Source organism: Amblyomma mixtum, chromosome 2 (genome assembly GCF_055824585.1).
Source record: "Amblyomma mixtum isolate Tamu chromosome 2, ASM5582458v1, whole genome shotgun sequence".
NCBI lineage: Eukaryota > Metazoa > Arthropoda > Arachnida > Ixodida > Ixodidae > Amblyomma > Amblyomma mixtum.
Genome location: NC_143013.1, coordinates 247,740,693 through 247,764,544, shown reverse-complemented (window position 1 = coordinate 247,764,544; position 23,852 = coordinate 247,740,693). Strand labels below are relative to the sequence as shown.

General features: G+C 46.7%; 1 protein-coding gene across 1 annotated transcript; it reads right to left on the bottom strand.

Moving 5' to 3' along the window:
- Nucleotides 1-321: 321 nt before the first annotated feature.
- Nucleotides 322-20,237, bottom strand: LOC149363364 (uncharacterized; the record flags this gene model as incomplete). The annotated part of the gene is made up of 5 exons (XM_089568485.1): nucleotides 322-335; nucleotides 5,012-5,428; nucleotides 11,516-12,019; nucleotides 17,748-17,804; nucleotides 19,463-20,237. Coding segments are annotated over 5 exons (1,767 nt in total), but the record flags the coding sequence as incomplete, so codon positions are not given.
- Between the last annotated feature and the right edge of the window lie 3,615 nt (nucleotides 20,238-23,852).

Genomic DNA, 23,852 nt, shown 5'->3' with positions numbered 1-23,852 from the left:
CCGTTTCGACCAATTCAAAAGCGTGATATTTCTGTCGACAACTTCTGCTTACAACGATGAGACATTAAAGGCTTCCGCCTTAATATTTTTTTCATCATTGTGCAACATCCACGCTGGACTACAATCGGCTGTGAATACCGAAAATGCGACGTTAGGTTAAAGAAATAAAGCATTCCCTCCAGCAAAACAATTCTAGGACAATTTTTCAAGAAACCATCTTCCATTTCAGATATTTCACATGCAGTACCTCGCCTCGAGGCATTTATGAGTTTTTTGAAGAAACGCGGCCTTTCGCATAAGTGTTCAATTTTAAAGTGATGGCTACGGGCTATCACCTGAAATTGTTTGTGACAATAGTCAATGATAATGTTTGCAACAGCTATTCCGTCTACCTCTCGGAATGAAACACACCAAACATTTAACAATTTCAAACACTAAACCTCATTGCGCATGTCGAAGTTACAATTCGCTTAGCTAAGTGCGAGGATTGTTCGAACACTTTACCAATATGACGCAAATTTTCATAACGCAAATTTTCAGGTATCAAATTTCAGGCCGGCGGGCTTTCCGTGAGTGCGTGCTTAGCGCAAAAATTAATCGAGACTTCGCATGCGCTGGAAGCTAACGGCGAATTAGCGCTGACGCCCGAATATTTCAGAAGTTAGCGTAGCGGCAGTTGCGGCTTTCGCGTTCTAGCGTGAAAACATACAGCGGTGCTTCAAAGCGAGAGCCGCCCGCTTCAGTCGAATAAGTAGTCCTTGCGGCTCCGTCGGCCCGTATGCCGGTAACGACTGGTATCGTTGCTTTTTGCTATGACTAACCTCATTTTTCAACGACAAATTTGACGCTGCAATTTAGCCCAGTTTTTATTGCGAAAGCAATACTACTCGCACTTTCAAGCCTTCGCGTGACCCGACCGCAGTTACGTTTGACCTTTAGCGGAGTGAATATGGGCGACCAACTCGATCCTTCAGACAACCCGGCTGCAGTTACGCCGCGCCGCCCACCTGTGGCGCTACTGCCGCTGTGACGTCATAGCAGCTGTAGATTATGGGCGACCAACTCGCTCCTTCGGAGAGCCCGGCTATAGTGCCTAGAATATACTGGCACTATAGCCCGGCTGCAGTTACGGTGTGTGTTTGCAGCTCTGCGCACCTGTGGCGCTGCTGCCGCTGTGACGTCATACCAGCTGTAGATTATGTTATATTAATTGCAAAACAAATACTAGTCGCACTTTCAAGCCTTCGCGTGACCCGGCCGCAGTTACGTTTGACCTTTAGCGGAGTGAATATGGGCGACCAACTCGTTCCTTCAGAGAGCCCGGCTGCAGTTACGGTGTGTGTTTGCCGCGCTGCGCACCTGTGGCACGCTGTGACGTCATACCAGCTGTAGATTATGTTTTCTTTCTCTCAGTGGCAACAACATCAAAAACAAAATATAAAAAAATGACCGAAGACGCTTTGAGTCGTCGCGCAGCGGCGGCCGATAGCCACGCGTGACCTGTAAACGCGGCGCACTGCGTTCCAAGACGCTTTCAGTCGTCGCGCAGCGGCGGCCGGTAGCCACGCGTGACCTGTAGACGCGGCGCTCTGCGTTCCTTCAGTTGGAGGCGCTGAACTGTTGCTTTCGCAACCTACGAGGTTAACCAAAGCTAAGCCCCTGCCAATTTTTGCGAAACACTCTCAGTTCTGCGCGCTCAAGCCTAATGCGGCCTCCCGCTGCGCTGCAACCATGTGCAGCCGCTCGGAACGCAACATAATTAGGTTTCGAGCTTTTTCACAGTGCTTTGTGTGTTTCAATAATTTATCATAGCAAATATTGCTAAAACTGCACATGTTTTTGAGTATTGCGTGTGCTTGTGGAAAGTATTACTTCTTGAACGGCTTTTACTTCGCATCCCCCTATTCAAAGGGTGCAGCAAGGTTCAGGTTTCTTATTTAGTATATTTTCGATCGCCGAAGCATTTTGAGGGGTTTTGCAGGAGGAAAGGCGAGTTCCTTTATTAACAGGCTACAAAAAGTTCCGCCATGTACTCTTTTGGCGAATTAGGGGTTGTGGAGGCCATCTTAACAGCACCTTTCCTCTACATGTAATGAATATCTGGTTTAACAAGTTCGGATCTCTATGCTAAAACTCCCAGTGTCGATATAAGTTGCGTACAGCACGCTAACTTCATTTGCCTTTGGTCCGCAATCACGCTTACGTTACACTGAAACACTCTATTTTCTCACTTTCTGCACCAACGTCGCTTATGTATAACAGCAGAAGTGAATGAGATGCCATACCTTGTTTGGTCAAATATTTAGGGGAATCCCCTATGGCGAAGGGGAATCCCCCTATTCCACCTTGGGGGATTCGCGTAAATATTTGACCAATACTGTTCCCACTTCGACTAATGGATCAATTTGCTCCCGCCCTACCACAAGTTTGCCGTCCCGCTTAGCTCAATTCGTTGAGTTGCTGCTCCTGTGAAGCAGTGGTCCCGGTTTCGAACCCCGGACCTGAACGAATTTTTCTTTAACTACGAAGTTTCTGAGAAAGCTGCATAGCTTTCCTTTGTAGCCGTTTGGCTGCGCTCGGGTGGATGTCAATCAGTAATTACTCCCTTATTACATACCTTGCTTGTATGTTTGCCCTTTTTGTTTGTTTGTTTGTTTGTTTGTTTGAAAAGAATATATTTACCTCAATTTACCTATAATTATACAGTTGAACCCCTCAATAACGAAAGCCCTCAAGAACGAAATTCTCGCGGCAACGAAAAATTCTGGCACCCCCGGCGAACTCCCATAGGGTTCAATGCATTTGTCCCCTCTCAACAGCGAAGGGTTTTAAAAAGCAGTCCCGCATTAACGAAAGTTTGAGGTAGTGATCTGCAACATTTATTCGGCACATCAGCCACTCGGGAACATAGAATGGGCAAAACTGCAGCAGCACACTCATCCGACAAGTCGGGCCCGTTCATTTCACCTCCCAACAAGCACCCCCGCAGCCATTTTTGTTTACTTTCGGTTGGTTCGGTAATGATGATGATAGCAAAGCATTTTTTTTTGCCCGCTGAAAGCTGATTTTTGCTAGCCCGTCTGTTGGCGATGGTTGGCGACTACGCACGCACGTGACGTTTCACGTGACGACACCGCCGGCCAACCGGGGAAGAGCAAGGAACCCTTTTTTTTTTCCTTTTCGCTAGTGCGCCGACCACGCTATCTCGCCGATCTCGCCGTCCGCCTTGTGCAAGCCGAATTCGCCCGCGACTTGCTTGTGTACAGTGTTTTTTGTTGTTTTTTTGACTGTCGGAAACATGCCGCCTCATGTAAAGAAGCGCAAGTTTTTGACGCTGCAGGAAAAGGCTGCAATCATCGCCGAAGCTGAAAAAGGCAGAAAGAAGACGGACATTGCGGAAGAGTTCAGTATCCCGTCCAGCTCACTTTCTACGATTCTGAAATCAAAGAATGGCATCATGAGGAATTCAGCGACGACGCTACAGTGTGCGCAAAGGAAATGAGGCGAGTGACGACGAAGATTGCGAAAACCAAACACAAGGTAAGCAAGTAAGCTCGCGTGATGTGCTTGATGTTTTTGACGTTATCCGGACTTTTCTCGGCGACCATGACGACGACGAAGCTATGCATAGCTTATCAAGCTGCGAAGCCAGAGTCGTCAAGCTCCTGCACAGCAATGTCAAGCAGAGCAAAATAAGCGACTTTTTTCATTAAATTTTTGTTCTGCAAGGTAATGGGTGTGCTTATTAGTCTATTTTCGCGACAGCGAAATTCTCACGACAACTAAAAGGTTTTCCTGCCCCGGCGGTTTCGTAATTGCGGGGTTCGACTGTAGTGTCTTAGAATAGTATAGCAAATTTAGGAGTCGTATGGACTGATTTGCCATGAAATATGTGTGATAATACAAACCCTCGTTTTGGCAATGCATCTTAAGATAAATGACGACGGGGAGCATGTGTTCTTGTCGGTAATAGTTTGTGGTTTGTTTTACGCTTATATAAATGTATGTCTACTGTTGCTATTCTACTGCTTCGAACTTGCAAGGTTGCAGAAGTCGAAAATTCAGCAAGTGTACTCAGTTCTTTTCAAAGTGTTGTATTGACCTGACTCCAAACAAACACTTCTCAAGTTCAGTGTGAAAAAAAAAGCCTTCTTTCGAAAATCGCTCCAGATTAATCATCCGCTGAGCCTCTGTCCCGTCGCGGAAGACAGATGTTTGTTTTTCGCATGGGTAAAAGCATTCTTGGGATGTACTGTACGTCCAGAATTCTTGCACAAGAACAACCTTTCTCCTCAATGGTTGATGATAAAAAAGCTGCCCTAACGAAAAAAGAGGTGTAAAGTCCTCGGGATTTATGAAGAACTAGAAATCGTATTAACACGTAGAGAATAAAGATGACATTTTTGCATTGCAGAAGGAAACAGCTTGAAACAAAAGCCGCACCTGGGGACCGACAGTGCATAACATTCTGACAGCTTAGGTTCTCAAATGCGGTTGGGCAGTGTCCGCACAACATGCCACGGGTGGCAGGATTAAACGGATGTTCGAAAATGCTTATTTTCTCTGTTAGGTGGAGCTCCGAATAAAATTTTCGACATGAAACCAGAGTGAAGAAACATGGTATGTTTAATTCGAAACTTGCTTGCCGTCGGCAGAGGTCAGGTGAGCAGGTACCGTGCAGTTCTTGAAGGTGCCTCAGGGCGTTGGAACCTCTGAAATCCACAAAAAAATACAGTAAGAAACCATGGCACAGGTGATGGTGACGTAAAGGGATCAATCTGAATGCATTATTCATGAAAATTTCGAAGACTGCCTAATTGATCTATCAACTGCGAACTATACAACTGATGCCGAGAAGAGCCACATTTTTTGCTAGTCAATATTTTAAGCTGTAGGCTACAGCACTAAATCCTTTTTTGCATTTTCTGGGACAAAAATGTTTTTCTGAGATAATCTGAGAAGCCAAATATAGCAGAAGTAAAGATTAAGTAATCTAAATTTCTCGACTCACATTTCCTCTTGCGAAGGAGAGCGCCATAGTGGAAGGGGCTTCCGAGGCCGTAGCCATAGTTCAGGCCGTAGCCGAGAAGACCATTGCCGTAACCGTAGTGGCCGACACCGTAACCGATGTTCCCAACACCGTAGCCATAGACTGGAGCGGCGCTGTATGCAGCGTGGGCAACGGTGCCCACAGCTGGGGCGTGGTGGACGGTGGTGGTGGCAACAGCTGGGGCAGCGGCGTATGTGGCTACTGGAGCAGCATGCGCGACGGTTGCAACGGCTGGGGCAGCAGCATATGTAGCGACGGCTGGAGCAGCGTGGTAGGCGGCAACACGGGTCACGGCTGGAGCCACGGCGTAGCTGGCGACGGCTGGGGCAGCATGGTAGGTGGCGACAGCTGGGGTGTGGGCAACGGTGGCCACAGATGGAGCGTAGCCAACACCGTAGCCGGCGTAGCCGGCACCGTAGCCGAGGCCGTATCCGGTGTATCCAGCGAAGGCGCTGGTGGCAAGTGCCAGGAAAATGCAGGTACGGATCTGCAAAAGAAAGTAGCGCATATAATAAGGGAGAAATTACTCAGTGACATCCACCTAAGCGCAGCCATACGACTACAAAAGAAAGCTGTACAGCTTCCTCAGAAACTTCGCAATTAAAGGAAAATTTGTCCTGATCCGATGCTCGAGCAAGGGGCCACCGCTTCAACGGAGCAGTCGCTTTACCAACTGAGCTAACCAACTGAGCTCTACAAACTGAGCAAGCTAATGGTAGGAGGGAGCGAATAGATCAATAACTCGAAGTGGGATTAGTGTTGGTCAAATATTTAGTTGAATCCCCCACGCTGGAGTGCATTTTTACGAAGAGAGCACCTTGGGGGATTCTCTTAAACATTTGACCAAGTAGCATACACTTCAGTTAAACCGAGCGGTCATAATATCTTCATTTATAGTTATTTTCTCGGTTGTAACTGCAAGCTGCTTTCATTCAGTTACTGCTTGCCAGTTATTTTCGTCTTACCAAGGTTCTTAAAGTACAGCCGCGTGATAAGTACGCTAAGATACCGCAGTCTGTCGCCTTACCATGGTGTCCTTAATTCCGGTGCTGAGCGAGCTGCTGACTGAGCCAGTTCTCCGAACCCTTTTATACTCACCGCGCAAGATTCGTCTTATATCGCGCTACGTCATTTAATAGTAGGAATGGGTGAAGGAGAAGGAATTGTTTTGAGGAGTGTCCACAAGGACAGCCGACACGTGACTCCTACTCGCTGTGGTGATCGAAACGCTGTAGGCTGTGAGAAGATTGATGGTATTTTGCCCTAGGGTTTGCAAGGAGAATAGTGCAGGTTTCCAACATTTCAACATCAGCCAGAATAATTCAAGTAATGCCACATAGCCTAAAGCAACAAGTGCCGCGTACATGGTGCCCTTTTGAGGCTTTATTTTTCGTTTTTTGTTTCTTTTTTTTGGTGCCTACTGTCAGTCTGGCACGTGATAGTTATAAGGAAGGAGTGAAGTGCGGCAAATAGTACAGTCGCCTATGACGGGAGGAGACAACTTGTAAGGTCGCGTGCGGTGCATTTCAAACAGCTTTGAGCATCGCAGATCCATACCGAGCGTTGGGTCACCCGTTTATTGTGAATCATTTGGCACCCGTGGAATTCCCCACGTTCAAAGGAGCCTTTAGTGCTTTGCTGCCCGTTTGGCCAGGTGGAACCACAATTCTGGGACGAGTAATTTGTGGTTGTGAGTACATCTTAACAGTTGGTCACAGGAACGGGCTTAATCGCGAATACACATGGAAGCGATTAAGCGAATACAATGAGCCAATACTCTTGGAAGTGAACACACTCTCAGAACGGCAATATTTCTGTGCTCTATACGTGTCGGTGCCAAAACCTGAGCTCGCTTAAAGCTTAAACTATATAGGGCGATGTCTTCGCAAGTGGGTTTACGCTAGAAACGCATGAAAACACAAAACGCTTCGTATATCTCTGTGTAAGTGTGCATCAAGCGTAGAGCACGAGAGCCACCGCGATGGCTCCGTGGTTATGGCGCTCGGCTGCTGACCCGACAAACGCCGGTTCGATAACGGCCGCGGCGATTGAGTTTCTATCGAGGCGAAATTCTAGAGACCCGTGTACTGTGCGATGTCAGTGCATATTAAAGAACCCCAGGTGGTCGAAATTTCCGGAGCCCTTCACTACGGCGCCCCCCTTAGCCTGAGTCGCTTTGGGACCTTAAACGCTCATAAACCAAACCGTAAAGATCGAGACTCATATGAATAGAGAATGTACGCAGTATTAGCTACTCTATGATGAAACAATAGAAGCCAGAGTTTAAGGATGTTTAATCGTCAGTCATATAGAGCCTGGTATTATATGAAGTAAGGTGAGTTATGTCAGCAACAACTTTATGAACGCAGACCGCACTCGACGTGGCTCAAAAATTTGATGCAAGGTGAAATTATTCCATCAATGAGATATATAAATAAAACAATAGCATTTCTCCGAGCGGATATTAAATAGTAGGTCATTCTAATGACATTAGCCTATGTATAAAAAATAAAGTTCTTTCATATAGCCTTTTATATCCTTCGTAGTTCTCTAAAACGCATTTTATTCATTTTAAAGACGAGAAATCGTCCAGAAATATTACAATCAGAGCATTGTGAAAGAATATGTGACAATGCAAGATAACATTCTCGCGGTCTGAGCAACGGCTGCCATCGCCTTTGCGAGGAATGACAAATCTGAAATCAGAAATGCCGTTAAGGGGGCACCCACTGTACGTTTGTTGCTGCTCAGTACATATTTACAGAGGCCTTGAGACAGCTGCACCAAAAACACGCAGCTCTATGAACTAGGCCATTTCAGGGCTAAGTAAATCAGGCCTGAAACTGCAGCGAAAGATTGGCGGCATATATTCATAAAGTGCTGCCGGCTGGCCTAACACGAGTACAATGTAAAGTAATGCTCAGTAGTGTTGGAATTCAAAAACTGTCTCGAATAATTACTGAAATACTTCTGCCTCTTAAAGAATACGTTTATTTAAAAGAGTAATTAATGCAGATATATACAAAGGGGAGGAAGTAAGCTGGAGTGTAAGAATTGGATGCAATGCAGTTAAAGGAGTAGAAACACCCCTTTTTAAAGCGAAAGCTTTACTAGCCAAGCGGCGCGGACTTCGCCGTGTCTCCACGAATGACCTTAAATAGGAGGAGCTGAGCTGCGTAAGTAACCACGTGACGTACCATGTGACTCGCAGCAGCTGCAGCCACGCTCTGCGCCGTCGCCACGGCCCTGCGCGGACCGCTACTCACTGCCTATCCAGTGTGTAGTTATGTATGAAGCAAGTTAGCCGGAGCCGACGTCCTCGAGAGGGGGTACTCGAAGACGTCGGGCCTAGTCTGATCATCTGGTCGAGGTTGCCGACCATTCGAGGGATTTAGCAATCGACAGCGAGCGTCAACGCGCTAGACTGGCAGCCGAAACCGACAAAGAGCGGGAGCTTCGAAAGCAAAGGAAAGGCGCAGGACTGGCCCCTTGGGAAAGTGGACACCTCATTCGTGCCTTAAGCTACGTGACAGTGGTGACAGATGTGCGCTGCATGGATTGTTATTGTCAACGTTCTGGCAGAAACGCGACACTGAAGCTCTAGGCCGTCGGCGTTATTGTGTTTATTGGCGTTGGCCTTAATGTTATCCACTCCGATGATTTTGAGGAAAGGAAGGGCGCATAACTGACTTCCTGGGTCAGTTGAGGGCTCCATCGCGCTTTGAGGTATGTGGCGGTGGTGGTGGGGGTGAATACATCTATAAAGTAGGGACAGGAGGTATGCTTGGATAAGCCCGTAAGGGACCGATCCTTAAAATTGCACTAAAAAGAAGGTCCATAGTTTGGGACCCCAGTGGTGGTGGCCGCCTCTCGGGCTTGTTGCGTCTGTAAGTCGAGGCAGCCGAGCAGGGTCGCCTCCAAGTGCTCCCAGGTTGGGTTGGGGATGGGATGAATGGCCGGTGGCGACAGAAAGATGTGAGCTGCATGCGTGCGGTGCATGCGTTAGCGCTGGCATCGTTGAGGCAGACAGGCAGCACTGCAGCAATAGGCCGCAGCTTGACTTCACGTTGATTATGCAAGCATTACTCTCGCTTGCATAACCATGGTTAGCTGAGCTAAGCCGTAGCATTTTTTTGCGTGTTCTTTGTTTCGAACATCGCTGACACTGAGTGTATGTTTCACTAAGCGATGTTTCAAACATCGCTTAGTGTATGCTGCTGGTTAGTGTTGAAGCACAAATACATGAAATGTCCTCGGTCACTTCCCTTGTGTATTTGTAATAAGAATTAGGTAAAGGCCAGTGAAACTACTGAGGCCATCATATCATCGGCGTGAAGGTTTTGCTCGACCCCCGCTCTGCCGTTAAGAAGCGGACAACCGTTGGCCAACCGGTTGGCCTCAAAAACACACCGCACTACTCTCATAAATAGCCACTGTCGTGCTGGTATCGTCGTCAGCACCAGGATCTGCCGATCTTTCCATCTACCGCGGGCACTAGTGTCTCGTGTCGCCGCTCATAATACGACAAGCCACTGTGCCGTGAGGTCACTAGCATTGTTGTTGTCATCTGTTGTTGGAAGGCCCATATGTCTTTATGTCGCCAGAGAGAGAAAGACTATGAAAGGGCTCTTTAGTGAGGAATAAAATTATGTTTCAAGTGTTTGTTGCGCCCAATATTTGGCCGTGGGTGTCCTGGCATACAGATGTTACCCGCAGCATGCTTTTTATAGTTTTAATATTTAGCGCTTAAACCTGTTTCAGTGTCATGTTCAGGCTATGGTCACCAATTAACCCTATTTCATTATTGATCAAGAGCAGTACATAGTTCAGGGCTCCACGAAAACCCGTCTCGCGAATTAAATTCTGTATCGGAAGAAACAAGCACTCCTCCAGGTGAACTATGAAGAAAAACGTAAAAACATTGATATTTGAGCACCGCAAATGGTGCCTCGTTCACAATGAGACAGAAGCAAATGGCCCGTTGTTTATGGAGGAAAAACGTGGCGTACAGAGCTTATCTGTATTTTAGCAGATTGCCCCGCGTCCTGTTTATCGCTTCGCTTGTCATTTGAATGTGAAGGGTCTCCTTGAGCAGCCGCACGGATAAGATTTTTGAAAATGCGGGCGGAATCGCAGTTAGGGAAGTGGCCTGCGGTTTGATAATGTTGTGATAGGGCGTTGGAAGCAACTTTTCCGGTTTTGCGTCAAGTTGATGAACCACTATAGCTTTTCCTGGCGGATAAAACTGTAGTGTAAATATAACTCTTTCCGATACAGAAGTCGCCCTTGTTTGTGGCCTGCTAAGTTAGTATGTAACACATCATTACGTCAGTATGAGAAAGCTTATCAGAACCTACTGGAACCTAGGACAAGGTGCTCTTAGTCTGGTGGAACATAAGAATTGGTGACTGGCACGCAGGATTATAATGTTTACTCTACTGGCCATGATCTCTTCACCACCGACTAAGCGCCACAACATGTTTGATGGCTTCAAATTTATGGTTCTTTTCTTCAAAGTACATTGACCGGCATGGGAGTTTTTTCGTCAACCATGCTTATGCTAAAAAAAAATTCATTTTGCACCTGTGTTGTTCACTTTGCTTTGTTGGAACAGCTGTTTGATATCAAGGACAATTACGTATTCAGGACTGGGCTGCTGTCGAAGGAAAATCTCCAAAAACTATCGACCAGTTCAGGGAAATTGGAACTAACAGGGTAGAGCACTGGCGAAACGAAGAACTACAAGTTGGAAACCTCATTTCACCAGCTTTTGTTTCAATGACATCAGTCTTCATGCGAACATATAGGCCAGAATGTTATGTACTTTACAGGGATGTTTCCTTAGAACTGTCACGTACTGCGGTTACGTCGGGACACACAAACACAAGGAAGCGAAGGGGCAAGCTGCGCCTTATCTGCTACATCTTTCTTTAAGTCCACGTGCCACCGCCCGAAGATTATAGCTACATTGCAAACCTTGAAAACTCTCGTCACGCATTTGAGCTGGCAGGGTGGAGTGCCATTAATGTTCCGAAAGCGTACCACTTTCTCATGAATACTGTGCACAGATCTCACGCGTCGGTCATCACTGTAACCCCCCCCCCAAAGAGCATTCTTTCTTTTCTGCCTGCCGCTATGAACAGAGTGTCGGTTGTCACCTGAGGTAACACCCGAAACAAGCCGGGTATAAAAGCCCCCGAAGAAGACAGCTCGAGCAGCAGTTGGCTCTACACCGGCTTCAAGACACCATGGTAAACGCATCTGCCACACTGCGGGATACTGTTTCGACCATTTTGCTACTATGTTCTAAGAAGCTTATAATGAAAAAAAAAGTTGCAGAAGTCGTAGTTTTCAGTCGAACAGAGGCTTGTGCTAAGAATGCTGTTGAAGATAAGAACCTAAGAGAGAAATATACCACAGACTTTGAGAAATAGCCTAACGAAAATATCTTTTGCAGATCCGTGCCTGCATCCTCTTGGCTCTTGCCACCAGCGCTTTTGCTGGCTACGCTGGATACGGCCTCGGCTACGGCCTGGGCTACGCTGGCTACGGACTTGGATACGCCGGATACGCCCCGTCTGTGGCCACTGTTGCCCATGCTGCTCCAGCTGTCACCACTATCGCCCACGCCGCCCCAGCCGTCGCTAGCTACGCCGTGGCTCCGGCCGTGACGGGTGTTGCCGCCTACCACGCTGCCCCAGCCATCGCCACCTACGCTGCTGCCCCAGCCGTCACTGCCGTCCATGCTGCACCAGCTGTTGCCTCCACCACCGTCCATCACACCCCAGCTGTGGCCTCCGTTACCCATGCTGCCCCAGCCGTCGCTTCCTATCACGCCGCACCAGTCTACGGTTACGGTGTTGGCACCCTTGGCTATGGTGCCGGTCACTACGGTTATGGCAGCGGTCTCCTCGGCTATGGCCTGAACTACGGCTACGGTCTCGGCAGCCCCTTCCACTACGGCGCTCTCTTTCGCAAGAGGAAGTGTGAGTACATTTATAGTTTTGGGGCGTGGTATCATTCACTATATATCAGTGCTATTTTAAAATATATTGTTGTGCCCTAAGCGTAAATTCGCAAGGTATGACGGAGCCACATATGTTACGTAGTCATGAGAATCTTTTCTCACCAAAACATGTGATCAAAGTATTTATGGGTCTCGAGTAAATTTGTATTACCAGTGCGTTCCTATGTTTGTAAAGGCTGATAGGTTGAGCCAGCAAATGGTATTTTTTATCAAATAATCGTATTTAGCTAGCTTTGTAAATTTCCGAGTACTTAAAATGCTTGCGTCGTTAACTTTTTCTTCGCCATTTTTCAGAAATCCCGCAGCGAAAATTGACCTTCAGAAAGAGCACCTCAACAGTTCCTTTTGCTTAATCTACGATGCAATTTTGGCAAATAAACGTTTTTTCCTGAACTCTACTTTGCTGTACGAATATTTAATTGGTGGCGCAACATGAGAGTACGCAGCCAGCATTTGGAGATGTCTGCTCGTTACTTCACCTCGTGCGACGTATTGCCGCAAGCTACGTACAGACGTGAGCACACTGGTTTGGAGTGCTCGAGCTGCGTTCTGCGGATGAGAGGAAGCCAAAAGTAAACCAAGAACTCATGTTTCACATATTATATTTGCGCATCGACCGCAACCGGATAGTCATAAAAACCATGGACGGCACACGTACCTTATCCCTAGTACAGTAGCTACCTCAATACTTCAGTTAATTTGCTCCCGCGCACACTACTCGAACACTCTAGACAAGCATGCTCACCTGTGTTCATTATAATGACTGTTACGAAGCCGAAATCGGAAAATGTCAGCTCCTGTTCGAAAGGTAATCGAAGCCAAGAAAGCAGAGAATGAGAAACTCACAAGGGCCACTTGGGCCAGCAGTCGGCTTACGCAACCTCGAATAACCGGTTGTTGTTTGTAATCTTTAAGTATGAGCTCAAGTTATGCGAAGAAATGCACGTAGTAATGCACTGCATTTCTGCAGGACGAGTACTGAAGAAATGCACTTAGTAATGCACTGCATTTCTTCAGGACGAGTGCATTTCCGCAGTACTGCAGGACGAGACGCGTGCAGTGCGCTCGACCTTAGTGCCGCTGCGCTTCAGCGGTACGCGAGAAATGAACAGCTGGGCGACTGTTCACTTGCCTAGTTCGCTTACTTCATGCAGGCCGCAGTGAAAAGTCACGGGATTGTTTCCAACCGCTTTCATTTCGCAGCGCATGCTGACTCTCACGCGTAATACCTTCTCTTATACCTTTATAAATCATTTCTTTTTCACTTCGAACACTTATCTTGGCTTCGATCACTTTTCCCATGCAAATCACAGTCCTTGTAGGGGCAGGAAGAACGTTAATGCTCAAAGATTTTGGTATTCCTGAAATAAAAGCCTTCCTTTTCTGATATGACACAGCTCTGATCAAGTGTTGCGCTTACGTTTACATCGGATAAGGAGGTTCATAACTAAACTAAATTCATAACTAAATATCGAAAGTGCCGCAGGCACTCATAACACCACAGCACATCATAGAACCGAGAGAGGAGTTCTTGTTATTCTTCCTGAGTCATCCAACTACGAAGAAGTGCAAATGCCAGTAGAGCAACACTTTCTTTTGGCATGAAATATTGAACGAAAAAAAACGCATTTTAGATTTTTATGATGATTCAAGCATCCACCAAATTATTTGAAGTACTACAATACGCAACAAGCTATCGATCCCCCTTCTGTTTAAAGACATTGCGCCAATGCAAGAGAACCACACTGATGGAAAAATATTTCTGTTCCCCTTGGGGATACGGAGGAAGCCACGGCAGCAGCGCTGTTCTGGCCATACAGCCGCAGTTTGTAAGTGCGAAACGCTTTTACTTCGTGTTGGTCTTGAGGTGACATCAAGCCAAAAAGCAAACATCCAAGCACTGATCTACCGTCCCCTGGGAGCCGGAAGAATATCATCCGAGCACCAAACAAGACTACGAGATATGCTACCCGCTCTCTAAGCCCTCGTACAGGACCAGCATACTAACACTATGTACTGACCAAGAGAGTTATAAAAATCATTCTTTCTAATTTCTTCCGAGTGTTTGTGGAAATCTCTGAAGCTGTGCATAAAAATACGCTGAATTCTAATTTGCAATTTCTAATAACCCATCGAAAAGTCAGACACGTGCACGGTGTAAGAATATATTGTGGACAAGTGATACCATACATTACCATCCGTTGGCTGTCAAGACATTGCAGAGAGCGCCGCTCTTGGGTAAGGCGGGGCACCAGGGTAAGAGGGGCGCTGAGCGGAAGAACGGCTTCCGCATCGCCCCCAAGGATGGCGCCACGGTCCCACATACGCGCGTGGACCACCCGACGCCGGCGGTCGAGGCGGCAGCAACTTTTAGCGTGTTCGGGCATTTAGAATCAAGTCTGCTACTGCGCTGCGTCATTTGCATGCCCGTAACCATTTCATGCTTGCATCTACTCTCCATTGCGACAGAAGCAGAAATTTTTTGCCAAGTTATGGCCGCTTTATCCAACATTCGCTTGGATAGCTTACATAGAGGTTTGTATCTTCACTAAGAGCTCGTTGTGAGCTGCAGTTTTATATTTGCAGTTTGTATTAGAAGGGAAGTTTGTTCTTTGGAAGGCTGCACGTGGAATTCAAGCCAAGAGAAAGCTCATCTGAAATCGTAACTCGTGTAATCAAACATGAAACAAGCCAGGTTTGCCTTGAGGAAACTGCAGCAAAAAGTCCTATTTTAATGGCACCTGATATATTTCTTTCTTTATGCAGAAAAGATTGGAATGCATTTTTTTTTTGTAGAATAGACGGCATGGTATCTCTGGAGAGAAAGGTCGCGGAAAAAGTGAAAGCAGGTTGAATGGATGTAGCTAATGATGGATGCTAATGATGTAGTGCCCTTTTACAGGGCGATGAACAATGTAGTCCGCTGTCTGGCACTTGCGTGGCTGATAGGCGATACTCATGCAAATGAAGTGTCAGTGTTAACTCGCGATATCAGTACAAAACAAAGCTAAAGCACTTAGAGCTCCAGTGTCCACAGCGCGAACCTGATGGTGAAATAAACGAGTAGAAAGCGAAGCGCGTAGCTGCTACTGTACTGCTACGTACGAGCCGTCGTTTATATCAATTTTGCTGGACATGTTTGAGCACGGGATAGGCGTCACTTACTGGTGTGGCCTAATAAGGTGACAGATTTAGACTGCATTCTTCGTATTTCTGACGCGTCAAATGTCAAATAATCAATCCCGATTTCAGCAAACACTCCGCGAAGCCTGAGATTACGAGCCGGCCGGAGCCGCGAAGACGGCATCGGTTCGTCCGTCCTGTATTTTTAGCGGGAGCAGCGAGTTTCACCTGCTACCACGCAACATCTGACGGCAGCCTCGATGTTAAGGTTGATATCGTTTGCGCCAATATGGTTTATATAGGCGTGTACGTTCCGATAGTCGAAAGAAACACCAAAGGTTTCCTGCCGAGGCGTTGCCCATTACAGCACTCCACATCTCCCGCATTGATCGTCGCGGTCTCAATCAGCATTTCACACTCACTACACAAAATGAACCGCAGAAATTACATGTCATTTTGTTACGATGCCAACGCATCACTCCACTGTCGATAGCGGGCGCCTTCAACCACTGGTCCCCACGCGAGCACTAGCGGGGCGTCAACCCCTGACATTGCAGAAAGCTTTCTCATGGCTTTACGCGGAAGCTTCATGACCACAAAGCTATGGAAGGTCCCTCCTCCAGCTTTAGCTTTGCGGGTTTCAGGAGGCTCGTACGCACTAATAAACGAAAATCGCATTCCGCAAACAGGCTTTAAAAGGTATGGATAATGTACAATTGCTTTTTGTATAGCAGGTGGTTCTACAGTGGTGTGAACTGTATTGCGTTTCAATGCTCTCTTGTATTGTATGCTCAAAGAAGCTTGTTCATTCATGGTTATATGTGCATTTTTTTTGTCTCTTCACTTTCCCTCCCTGTAATGACCCTCAAATGAGGGTTGACAGTATTCATAAATAAAACCTGAGAGCAGAATATGTCAAAAGCCCGGAGGAAACAAAAACGTTAGAGGGCACCGCGGAAACAGCATTGGATTAATGCTAAAGCATTGACGCCTCCTCGCCGCCTCTAATTGGTCCTCTTTGCCTCTAATTGCTCCTCTTTGCATCTTTGTCGATTGTGACGTCGCGTCTGAGAATCCAATCACATAATTCACCTTAGACTAATTATGTCAAGTTTTATTCAAAATTAATTTATTTCATTCACACTTAATACAATTATTTCGGATTTGATTAATTTAATTCACTCGTATTTCACAATTAATTTGCAAGTGATTTACTTTAGTTCACCTTTAATTAATTCCAATGTATCATTAAGTCGCATTATACCCACATGAATCCACCTTAATTTATAATTAAATCACCTTAATTAATCTTCATTTACAACTGCCGTTTCTATAACTTGCTATTATTGATTAGACTTCGATTAACTTCAAAGCCCCCATCGTTTCACCTCTGTATTACGGCGTCCCTCATAGCCTGAGTCGCTTTGGTACGTTAAACCCCAATAAATCAAACCAATTATTTCGGACATTCAAATTTCGCGCCACGCGTTTGCTTCACCCGCTTTTCCGGTCACGTGGGCCAATCACGTGCTACATCACATGGTGTGTCACGTGGCATCGTACTTCCGGCGATTCAAATTTTGCGCCACTCCCGGCCCGACCACACCTACTTTTGGTCACTTTGTTGGCTCTAACTATATAATTAATCATCCGATCGGCACAAAATTTTTTCGCCGCATCTTCACATCAATCTCCTTCGATTATAACCACGTATGAGACGATACCTCTTTCTAGCTTCACACAATGGCTGCGGACACAAATTTGATGAGAGAAAGCCGCCGACATATCCTAGTAATGCCTTTGCATTACTAAATATGGGCGCCGACTCTCGCACGCCGCATTGTAATCGGCTGGTGCGATTTGGATACACGTACGCATAGCGCACGTTGAGCACTCAACATAACTCTGTAAACTCTCCCTCCGCTACCGTTCCCTCGCCAAAACGGCTTTGCGCACGTTTACACCCTTTTGCTATCATCATTGCAGAAATAACTGGAGTCATCGGATAAGTTTTCAGGGCACCATGATTCTTCCCTCCCGACCTCCGGATCGGGAAGCTTCAAGGCTTCCCGAGGCTAACTGACATTCCCAGCACACTACAGTCGCATTCGTTGCTCCCTGTGTATCCTGCTTCGCAACTAAAACTTTTTTGCGATTGCCACAGCTAACTTCGGAGATAACATAAGCGGACACTCAATAAATTGGAAAAAACAATTTTAGAGCGGTAGCAATATTAGAGCATTTCCCGATTTTGGGCATACGTACAGGGTCGTCCACTTCTGATGTGAAACCAGGAACGCGTGGTGAAGTTAAATGACATCTCTGCAAACCCTCACACGAGACTGATGTAAACTTTACTTAGCACATGGCCGAAGCGCGACAACCAAGGCCGCTCCCTGAGCTCTCTGCGCTTGCTCGTTAGTTTGCAAGTATCGATCATGTGGCGCATAGGTGTTCACGTTAGATGTGGGCGATCATGCAAGGGCGTCCCGGAAGCCTGCTCTGCACCAAGTGGGCCACGTGCCCACCGGGTTGGGGGCAACCTACCATTGGTGTTCATCTGGCAGGCCTTCACCTGGGTGAAGGGTGAACCTCGGTAAACGCCTTCAAGGTAAAGACCTCAAGGTCAAAGGCCTTAATCATTTGCCTTTACGGTAAATGTCTTCCTTGTAGAGGCCTTTAGGATAAGTTTTTTTTACGGTAAAGACCTCTAGGTCGAATGCCTTTAGCACGTAAGGACCTTAAGTGCCCACTTTACCGCCACTACACAATATCCCACGACTAGCCATGCTAAACCGTCTGCAAATTTTTTTAAACGTGCTGAAACCACATCTTGCGCATGCGTGTTAGTCCTAGAGAAATCCTCTGAGGCTTTGGTAGCCTGCCTCTGTGTGGGAAGTCCCTGCTAATTATTATGTTAAATATTCTGTCAACATTTGTCCACGGCAGCCATGTTTCTTACAGGCCCGGCACCGCGGGGAAATCAAACGCAGTACTCTGAAAACTTAGAAACCTAGGTGGCAAGTGGCCCATCTAATTTGCCCACAATCCAATGGGCACGCAGTGAGACCCTACAGACAAAAACTAAGTGTCTGAGTGAAAGCTCGAGTGCTAATGCACTAAACCATTGATTGAACAGTGACCACGAAGAGCAGTAGTCTCTACTTATAGAAAGATTTATTTGTACATCTTCTATGCGAAGTCCGAGGCAAGTTGGATTGATCCTCTTGCACACGCCATCCGGATGTCTCTTTACTTCATAAATTCTGTAAAAGAGCGAAACAAATTTGAGAAAATTCATTGCGTGAGCCAACGAAGAAAGTATCAATTTGTGCCGAACAAATGAGAAGAATCAAAGACGTTTTATTATAATAATTTCTCCTCCAAAGAAATTCAACCGCCGCGGCCGGGATCGAACCCGAAAGTCGCGGGTTCGATCCCGGCCGCGGCGGTTGAATTTCTTTGGAGGAGAAATTCTAGAGGCCCGTGTATTGTGCGATGTCAGTGCACGTTAAAGAACCCCAGGTGGTCAAAATTTCCGGAGCCCTCCACTACGGCGTCTATCATAGCCTTAGTCGCTTTGGGACGTTAAACCCCATAAACCAACCATAATAATTATAATAACTTGTTTATTTTTCCTCTTTTACGAGGAAAGGATCAGCCGCGAAAAAGCTGCTTCGGAGAGCAGCTTGACGCGGCGACTACCACCTTACTGACGGCATTAGGCAGCGCAGGATAAATTAACTGATTGAATTTTTTACATCAATAAATTAAAATTGAATGCAGTTTTAGAATGCAAGCACAAAAAAGAATCAAAATACATCACGTAAAACACACTAATGGGGACATAGACAAATTGTTCATAAAAACATTTGACGAAATTGTTATACGGGAACAATGGTTCATTCTTTTCGACTATTGCGTGAGTGCTGATTAAGTAGCACAGGAAGCCTGTGGAGAAGCATCTGCTTGCCATAGTTCGTGCGACAGCCAGTGTCAATATTTTGAGCTATTAGCTGCTAGCTGTGCCTAATTCGCTAGATTCGCTAGATTCGCAGTGCCTAATTCGCTTTATTTATAAATAAATAAAAAAATCAATATCTAGTTTCTTTGCTGCATACACATTAGAATATCACATCATCTGCATGAGACGCCTAAAAGTTCTTATAATCCTGCTTGTAAAATCTAAGCGTCATTGTACGAATTTCTACCAGGCATTTCTCACAAGGATCCTTTCAATGAGAACAGACGGGATTACTTACACTTCTTCTTGCGGAGGAGAGCGCCATAGTGGAAGGGAGAGCCGAGGCCATAGCCGTAGTTCAGGCCGTAGCCGAGGAGACCGTGACCGAAGCCGTAGTGACCGGCACCATAGCCGAGGGTGCTGACACCGTAACCGTAGACTGGGGCGGCGTGGTAGGCAGCGACAGCTGGAGCAGCGTGGGCAACGGTGGCCACAGCTGGGGCGTGGTGGATGGCGGTAGTGGCAACAGCTGGGGCAGCGGCGTAGGTGGCGAAGGCTGGAGCAGCGTGAGCAACGGTGGCAACAGCTGGGGCAGCAGCGTAGGTGGCAACGGCTGGGGCAGCGGCGTAGGTGGTGGCAACCTTGGTCACAGCTGGAGCAGCGGCAACAACTGGAGCAGCAGCGTAGGTGGCGACAGCTGGGGCAGCATGGTAGGCGGCAACGCGAGTCACAGCTGGGGCGACGGCGTAGCTAGCCACGGCTGGGGCAGCGTGGGCGACAGTGGTGACGGCTGGAGCAGCGGCGTAAGTGGTAGCAACCTTGGTCACAGCTGGAGCAGCGGCATAGGTAGCGATAGCGGGGGCGGTGTGGTAGGCTGCAACGGCTGGGGCAGCGTGGGCGACGGTAGCGACTGCTGGGGCAGCATGGGCGACGGTCGCGACACCTGGGGCGTAGCCAGCGTAGCCAAGGCCGTAGCCGAGACCACCGTAGCCGAGACCACCGTAGCCGAAGCCGGTGTAGCCAGCGAAAGTGCTGGTGGCAAGAGCCAAGAGGATGCAGGCACGGATCTGAAGAAGTATATCGATTTAATACAGGTGAACCTTATCAAACTACAATCACACATGATCAAAGCCAAAAGGCTATATTGATTATCTGGTTTGCCTTCGAAACTCTCATATTATGCCTTTTACTGCATTTAATACAGAAAGGAGATGTCACAGAACGGTGTATCTAACTGAAGGTGGCAATGACGGGAGCTGCGGCGAAAAGAGCAGGTAGAGGGCTGAAACCTTGGAGTAGTGGTCAGGACCTCGAGGCGCTTGTTAAGTTGAACTCGTCAGGAGCATGTATGTACACCTAGTGAAGACTTGAGTACTGGGTTACTGTATGTATGCTAATGTTACCATTTTTAAAACCCCAGCAAACATTCCACTTTTGAACTCCTTCATTATGTACGGCAATTCTGACGAAGAAGAGCGCGAAATTGCTAGCAGCACTAAAACGTACAAATGTACTGGGGCTCAAAGCGCGCGCCCTACGGGGGTCATTTCAGTGCATTCGCCCTGTCGGGTGTATCCTGAGGCTGCACTTATTGGAAAGGGGTTTGCACTAAGTGGTGGTGTGCTGACCAACGCTTTGGTTAAGGCTCTGTCTCCAGGGTTTAGGGCACAGTAAGGGTGCTTTACTCTGCTTTGGCTAAAGCCAGACTTCGCTGCAGCAATAGACCAGTCACCGATGTTGGAAAAGCAAGTGTAAAATACGCGCTTTACTTTTGTGACGCTTTTGGTGATGTTTTTCGTGTTGTAATTATTAATGCATATTAACCACGAATGACGATTTCTCCGCTGCCTGTGCGGCACTCAAAACAGGTCAGATGTCATAGGATTTCTGGAAAAGTTTGCTGAATTTCACTCATAGTATGATGGCCCCCTCACGCACAGCTGTTGCCTTCGTCAAGTATATCGCTCTGTTGATTAGCACAATGTTTTGCCGATATATTATGACATAAAGGATAAAATAACTTATGCTGTTCCTCGTAATGTTGCAGCCAGGATGTTTTCCAGAATATGCTTAATAGTATGAGGGGTTCCTTGTAATTGCTATCTTCTGCACAGAAAGCGCTGACTGGCCTTTCAAACTGAAGTAAAATGGAACGTTTCGCAGCAGTATTTTATCTCATGGATGTGCCATTGCGACGTTTCGCTTTCTATAGCGGTTGCCCAAGGCCTGCAATGCTAGTTGTGAGCCCTAGCATCATACGTTGTGGGTAGAAGGGTAGAGATGCACAACAACGAACGCAAAAGAGAATAATTTTTACTGAGCACGGTACACTATAGGTACACTCAGTTAACACTCAAGTGGAACATTGAATGAGTTCCTGCATATATCCATGACTAAAGGCCTAAAGCAGCTCGCTACTAAAGACGATTTTCGGCTTGCTTTCGCTGTCGTGTCAGCCCAAAGCAGTAGAGTAACTTAGCTAACTCTCAAAAACAAAGTTTGAAGATTCTGTCTCTTCATTTCTTGACGCAGGGTCTATATTCTCCTTCACTGGTAGAAAATTAAGCACAATATTGGCCTTGCTATTAAAGGCTGACATGTCGGAATAGGGGTTTGTCTTTGTCTCACAAAGTTAAATTTCTCTAAAAAGAAAAGAAATATCATTACGACGAAGCCTATTACAGAGGGTAGAGATGCAGAAGATGGCGTCTTACCATGATTTCTTTAGGAGTGGTATTGAGCCAACTGCTGAATGAGTCGGTGCGTCGAGCCTTTTATACTATGCCTCTCACTTGTGCGACAGGTTCACGTACCCTTTCCCATCGAAAGAGCCGAATTGTGGAAAGCCTTTGTGGCGGCCTTCAGTGTAACCTCTCGGTAAACGTAGAGGGTGCAGCTGGGAGAAAGGGTGTGAAAGCAGTACTGTAAAAGAAAACAGCTCGTATCGCTCCAAAAGACGCCAAGGTCGAGTAAGTTCCGCATTATTTGCAGTGCGCGATCAACGTGATGGCTGCGATGACACGTGGGGTCCAGTGTGAGGAGATGAAGAAGGTAAAGCGTAGTCTGCTGTCGTCTACGGACGTTTTCTGAATTTCTTTTATTCTCGACGAAACGTGACCGTGGTAACGAACTAGAGGAAATCAACGCCAGCATTAACTGTGAAGAAACGCACACAAGGACGTGCAGGTATGGCAATGGCAAGACATGACATGTTTTCAGCGGGCGCTGACGTGCAGTGCATTCAAAGATAATTTTAAGCAGCAAAAAGGCCCTCGCCAGTTCAGGCCTGTGTAGGTTTATCTGCACGGGGTGAATGCAGCTCTGAAGTTAACTGGTTTTCATAGTTTTCAACGGCTTGTTAAGAGACGTTGTTTAATAGATAGTTATTAAAAATCGTATCGTTGGCCTTTGGCGCATTTCTTGAGAACGAAATAAAGCCTGTGTCAACGATGCAAGAAAATAAGCCGAATCCTTAGAATACCTAAATAAAGTGTTTAATTAATGTTATTAAATGACTTATTTTAAGAACGAAGTAGCTGTAAGCAGCCGCAATGGAGAACGGTGATTTGGTAGGCTTTCTTTGTTTTAGAGCGCAGCTCTTTGGCGTCCGTTCCTGGGTTTCGCGTCGTCGTCGGCGTTGTCGTCGGCCTCGTAACCAGCTCCGCCCCCCTTTCATCCCCCCAGCGCTAGCAGCGACCGACTGATACCGCTGGATGCCGCTGACGCCGCTAGAGAGTCAAGATAGCGTGACTGCATAGAACACCGTCGCCGCCATGCAGAAAGAGGAGGAAAGGGTCCCCCCCCCCCTGTTCTTGTGTGGCGGATAGGGTGCTCTTCAGTTGCCGACGCGCCGGTTATTTCACGTAGGCCCCGGCACGTCGACGAATACGTGACCACCTTCCCACGGCTAGACCTGGTTCTTAGCGCTGCGGAAGCGAGGGTATCATATTGTTTGTGTCGGCATCGGCGGCGTTGTCCCTGAAACCAACTTCGCAGCTGGGGTTGACTCACTATCGAAAAGGTGAAACAGCTTATTTGCTGCGCTCAAATTTCGCATTAGGAAGTAACGTAATCGTCGGTAATTTTTTTTTACTTGTAAGGCAACAGGAGAGCGAAAAATTTTTTTTAATGTACATGGTCAATTTTAGTTAATCATTCAGTAATGGTGCACCCAGTCCGGCAAAATGCGACAGCTGCTTACTGCATATCACAGCTTTTGCAAAGTAAACGAAGTTACCTGTTCGAAACATTGTACACCAGGCAGTATGAAAAAAATTGGTGTGGAGTGGCAGTTACGCTTGAAAAAGAAAAACGTGGGGATCAAAAATCGGGCTTTTTCAACAATGCAGAACAGAAGTGAGAGTTTTTTTTCTTTTACAGTGCAGTCAGCTTGGTGACAAATAAGCGCAATTCGTACCTCTGTAAAAATTTCGTTCGTGTTCTTTTTTTTGAAAGTTATACGTGACATGCATTCGGAAGCTCTATGCAAGTATTAATATCAATAATTACTGCTCCCCATTTAGTTGATGCTTACGAAAAACATACAAGGAGAGAACTAAAAAGGAAAGATACCAAACGCCAATGGACATGAAAGATAGCAAATGCATCCTATTGCACCACTTTATTAATGTTTATTAAAAAGTTTTAATCTAGATTAGCCTACAAGTTGGACGAAAAGAGTTTGTCGT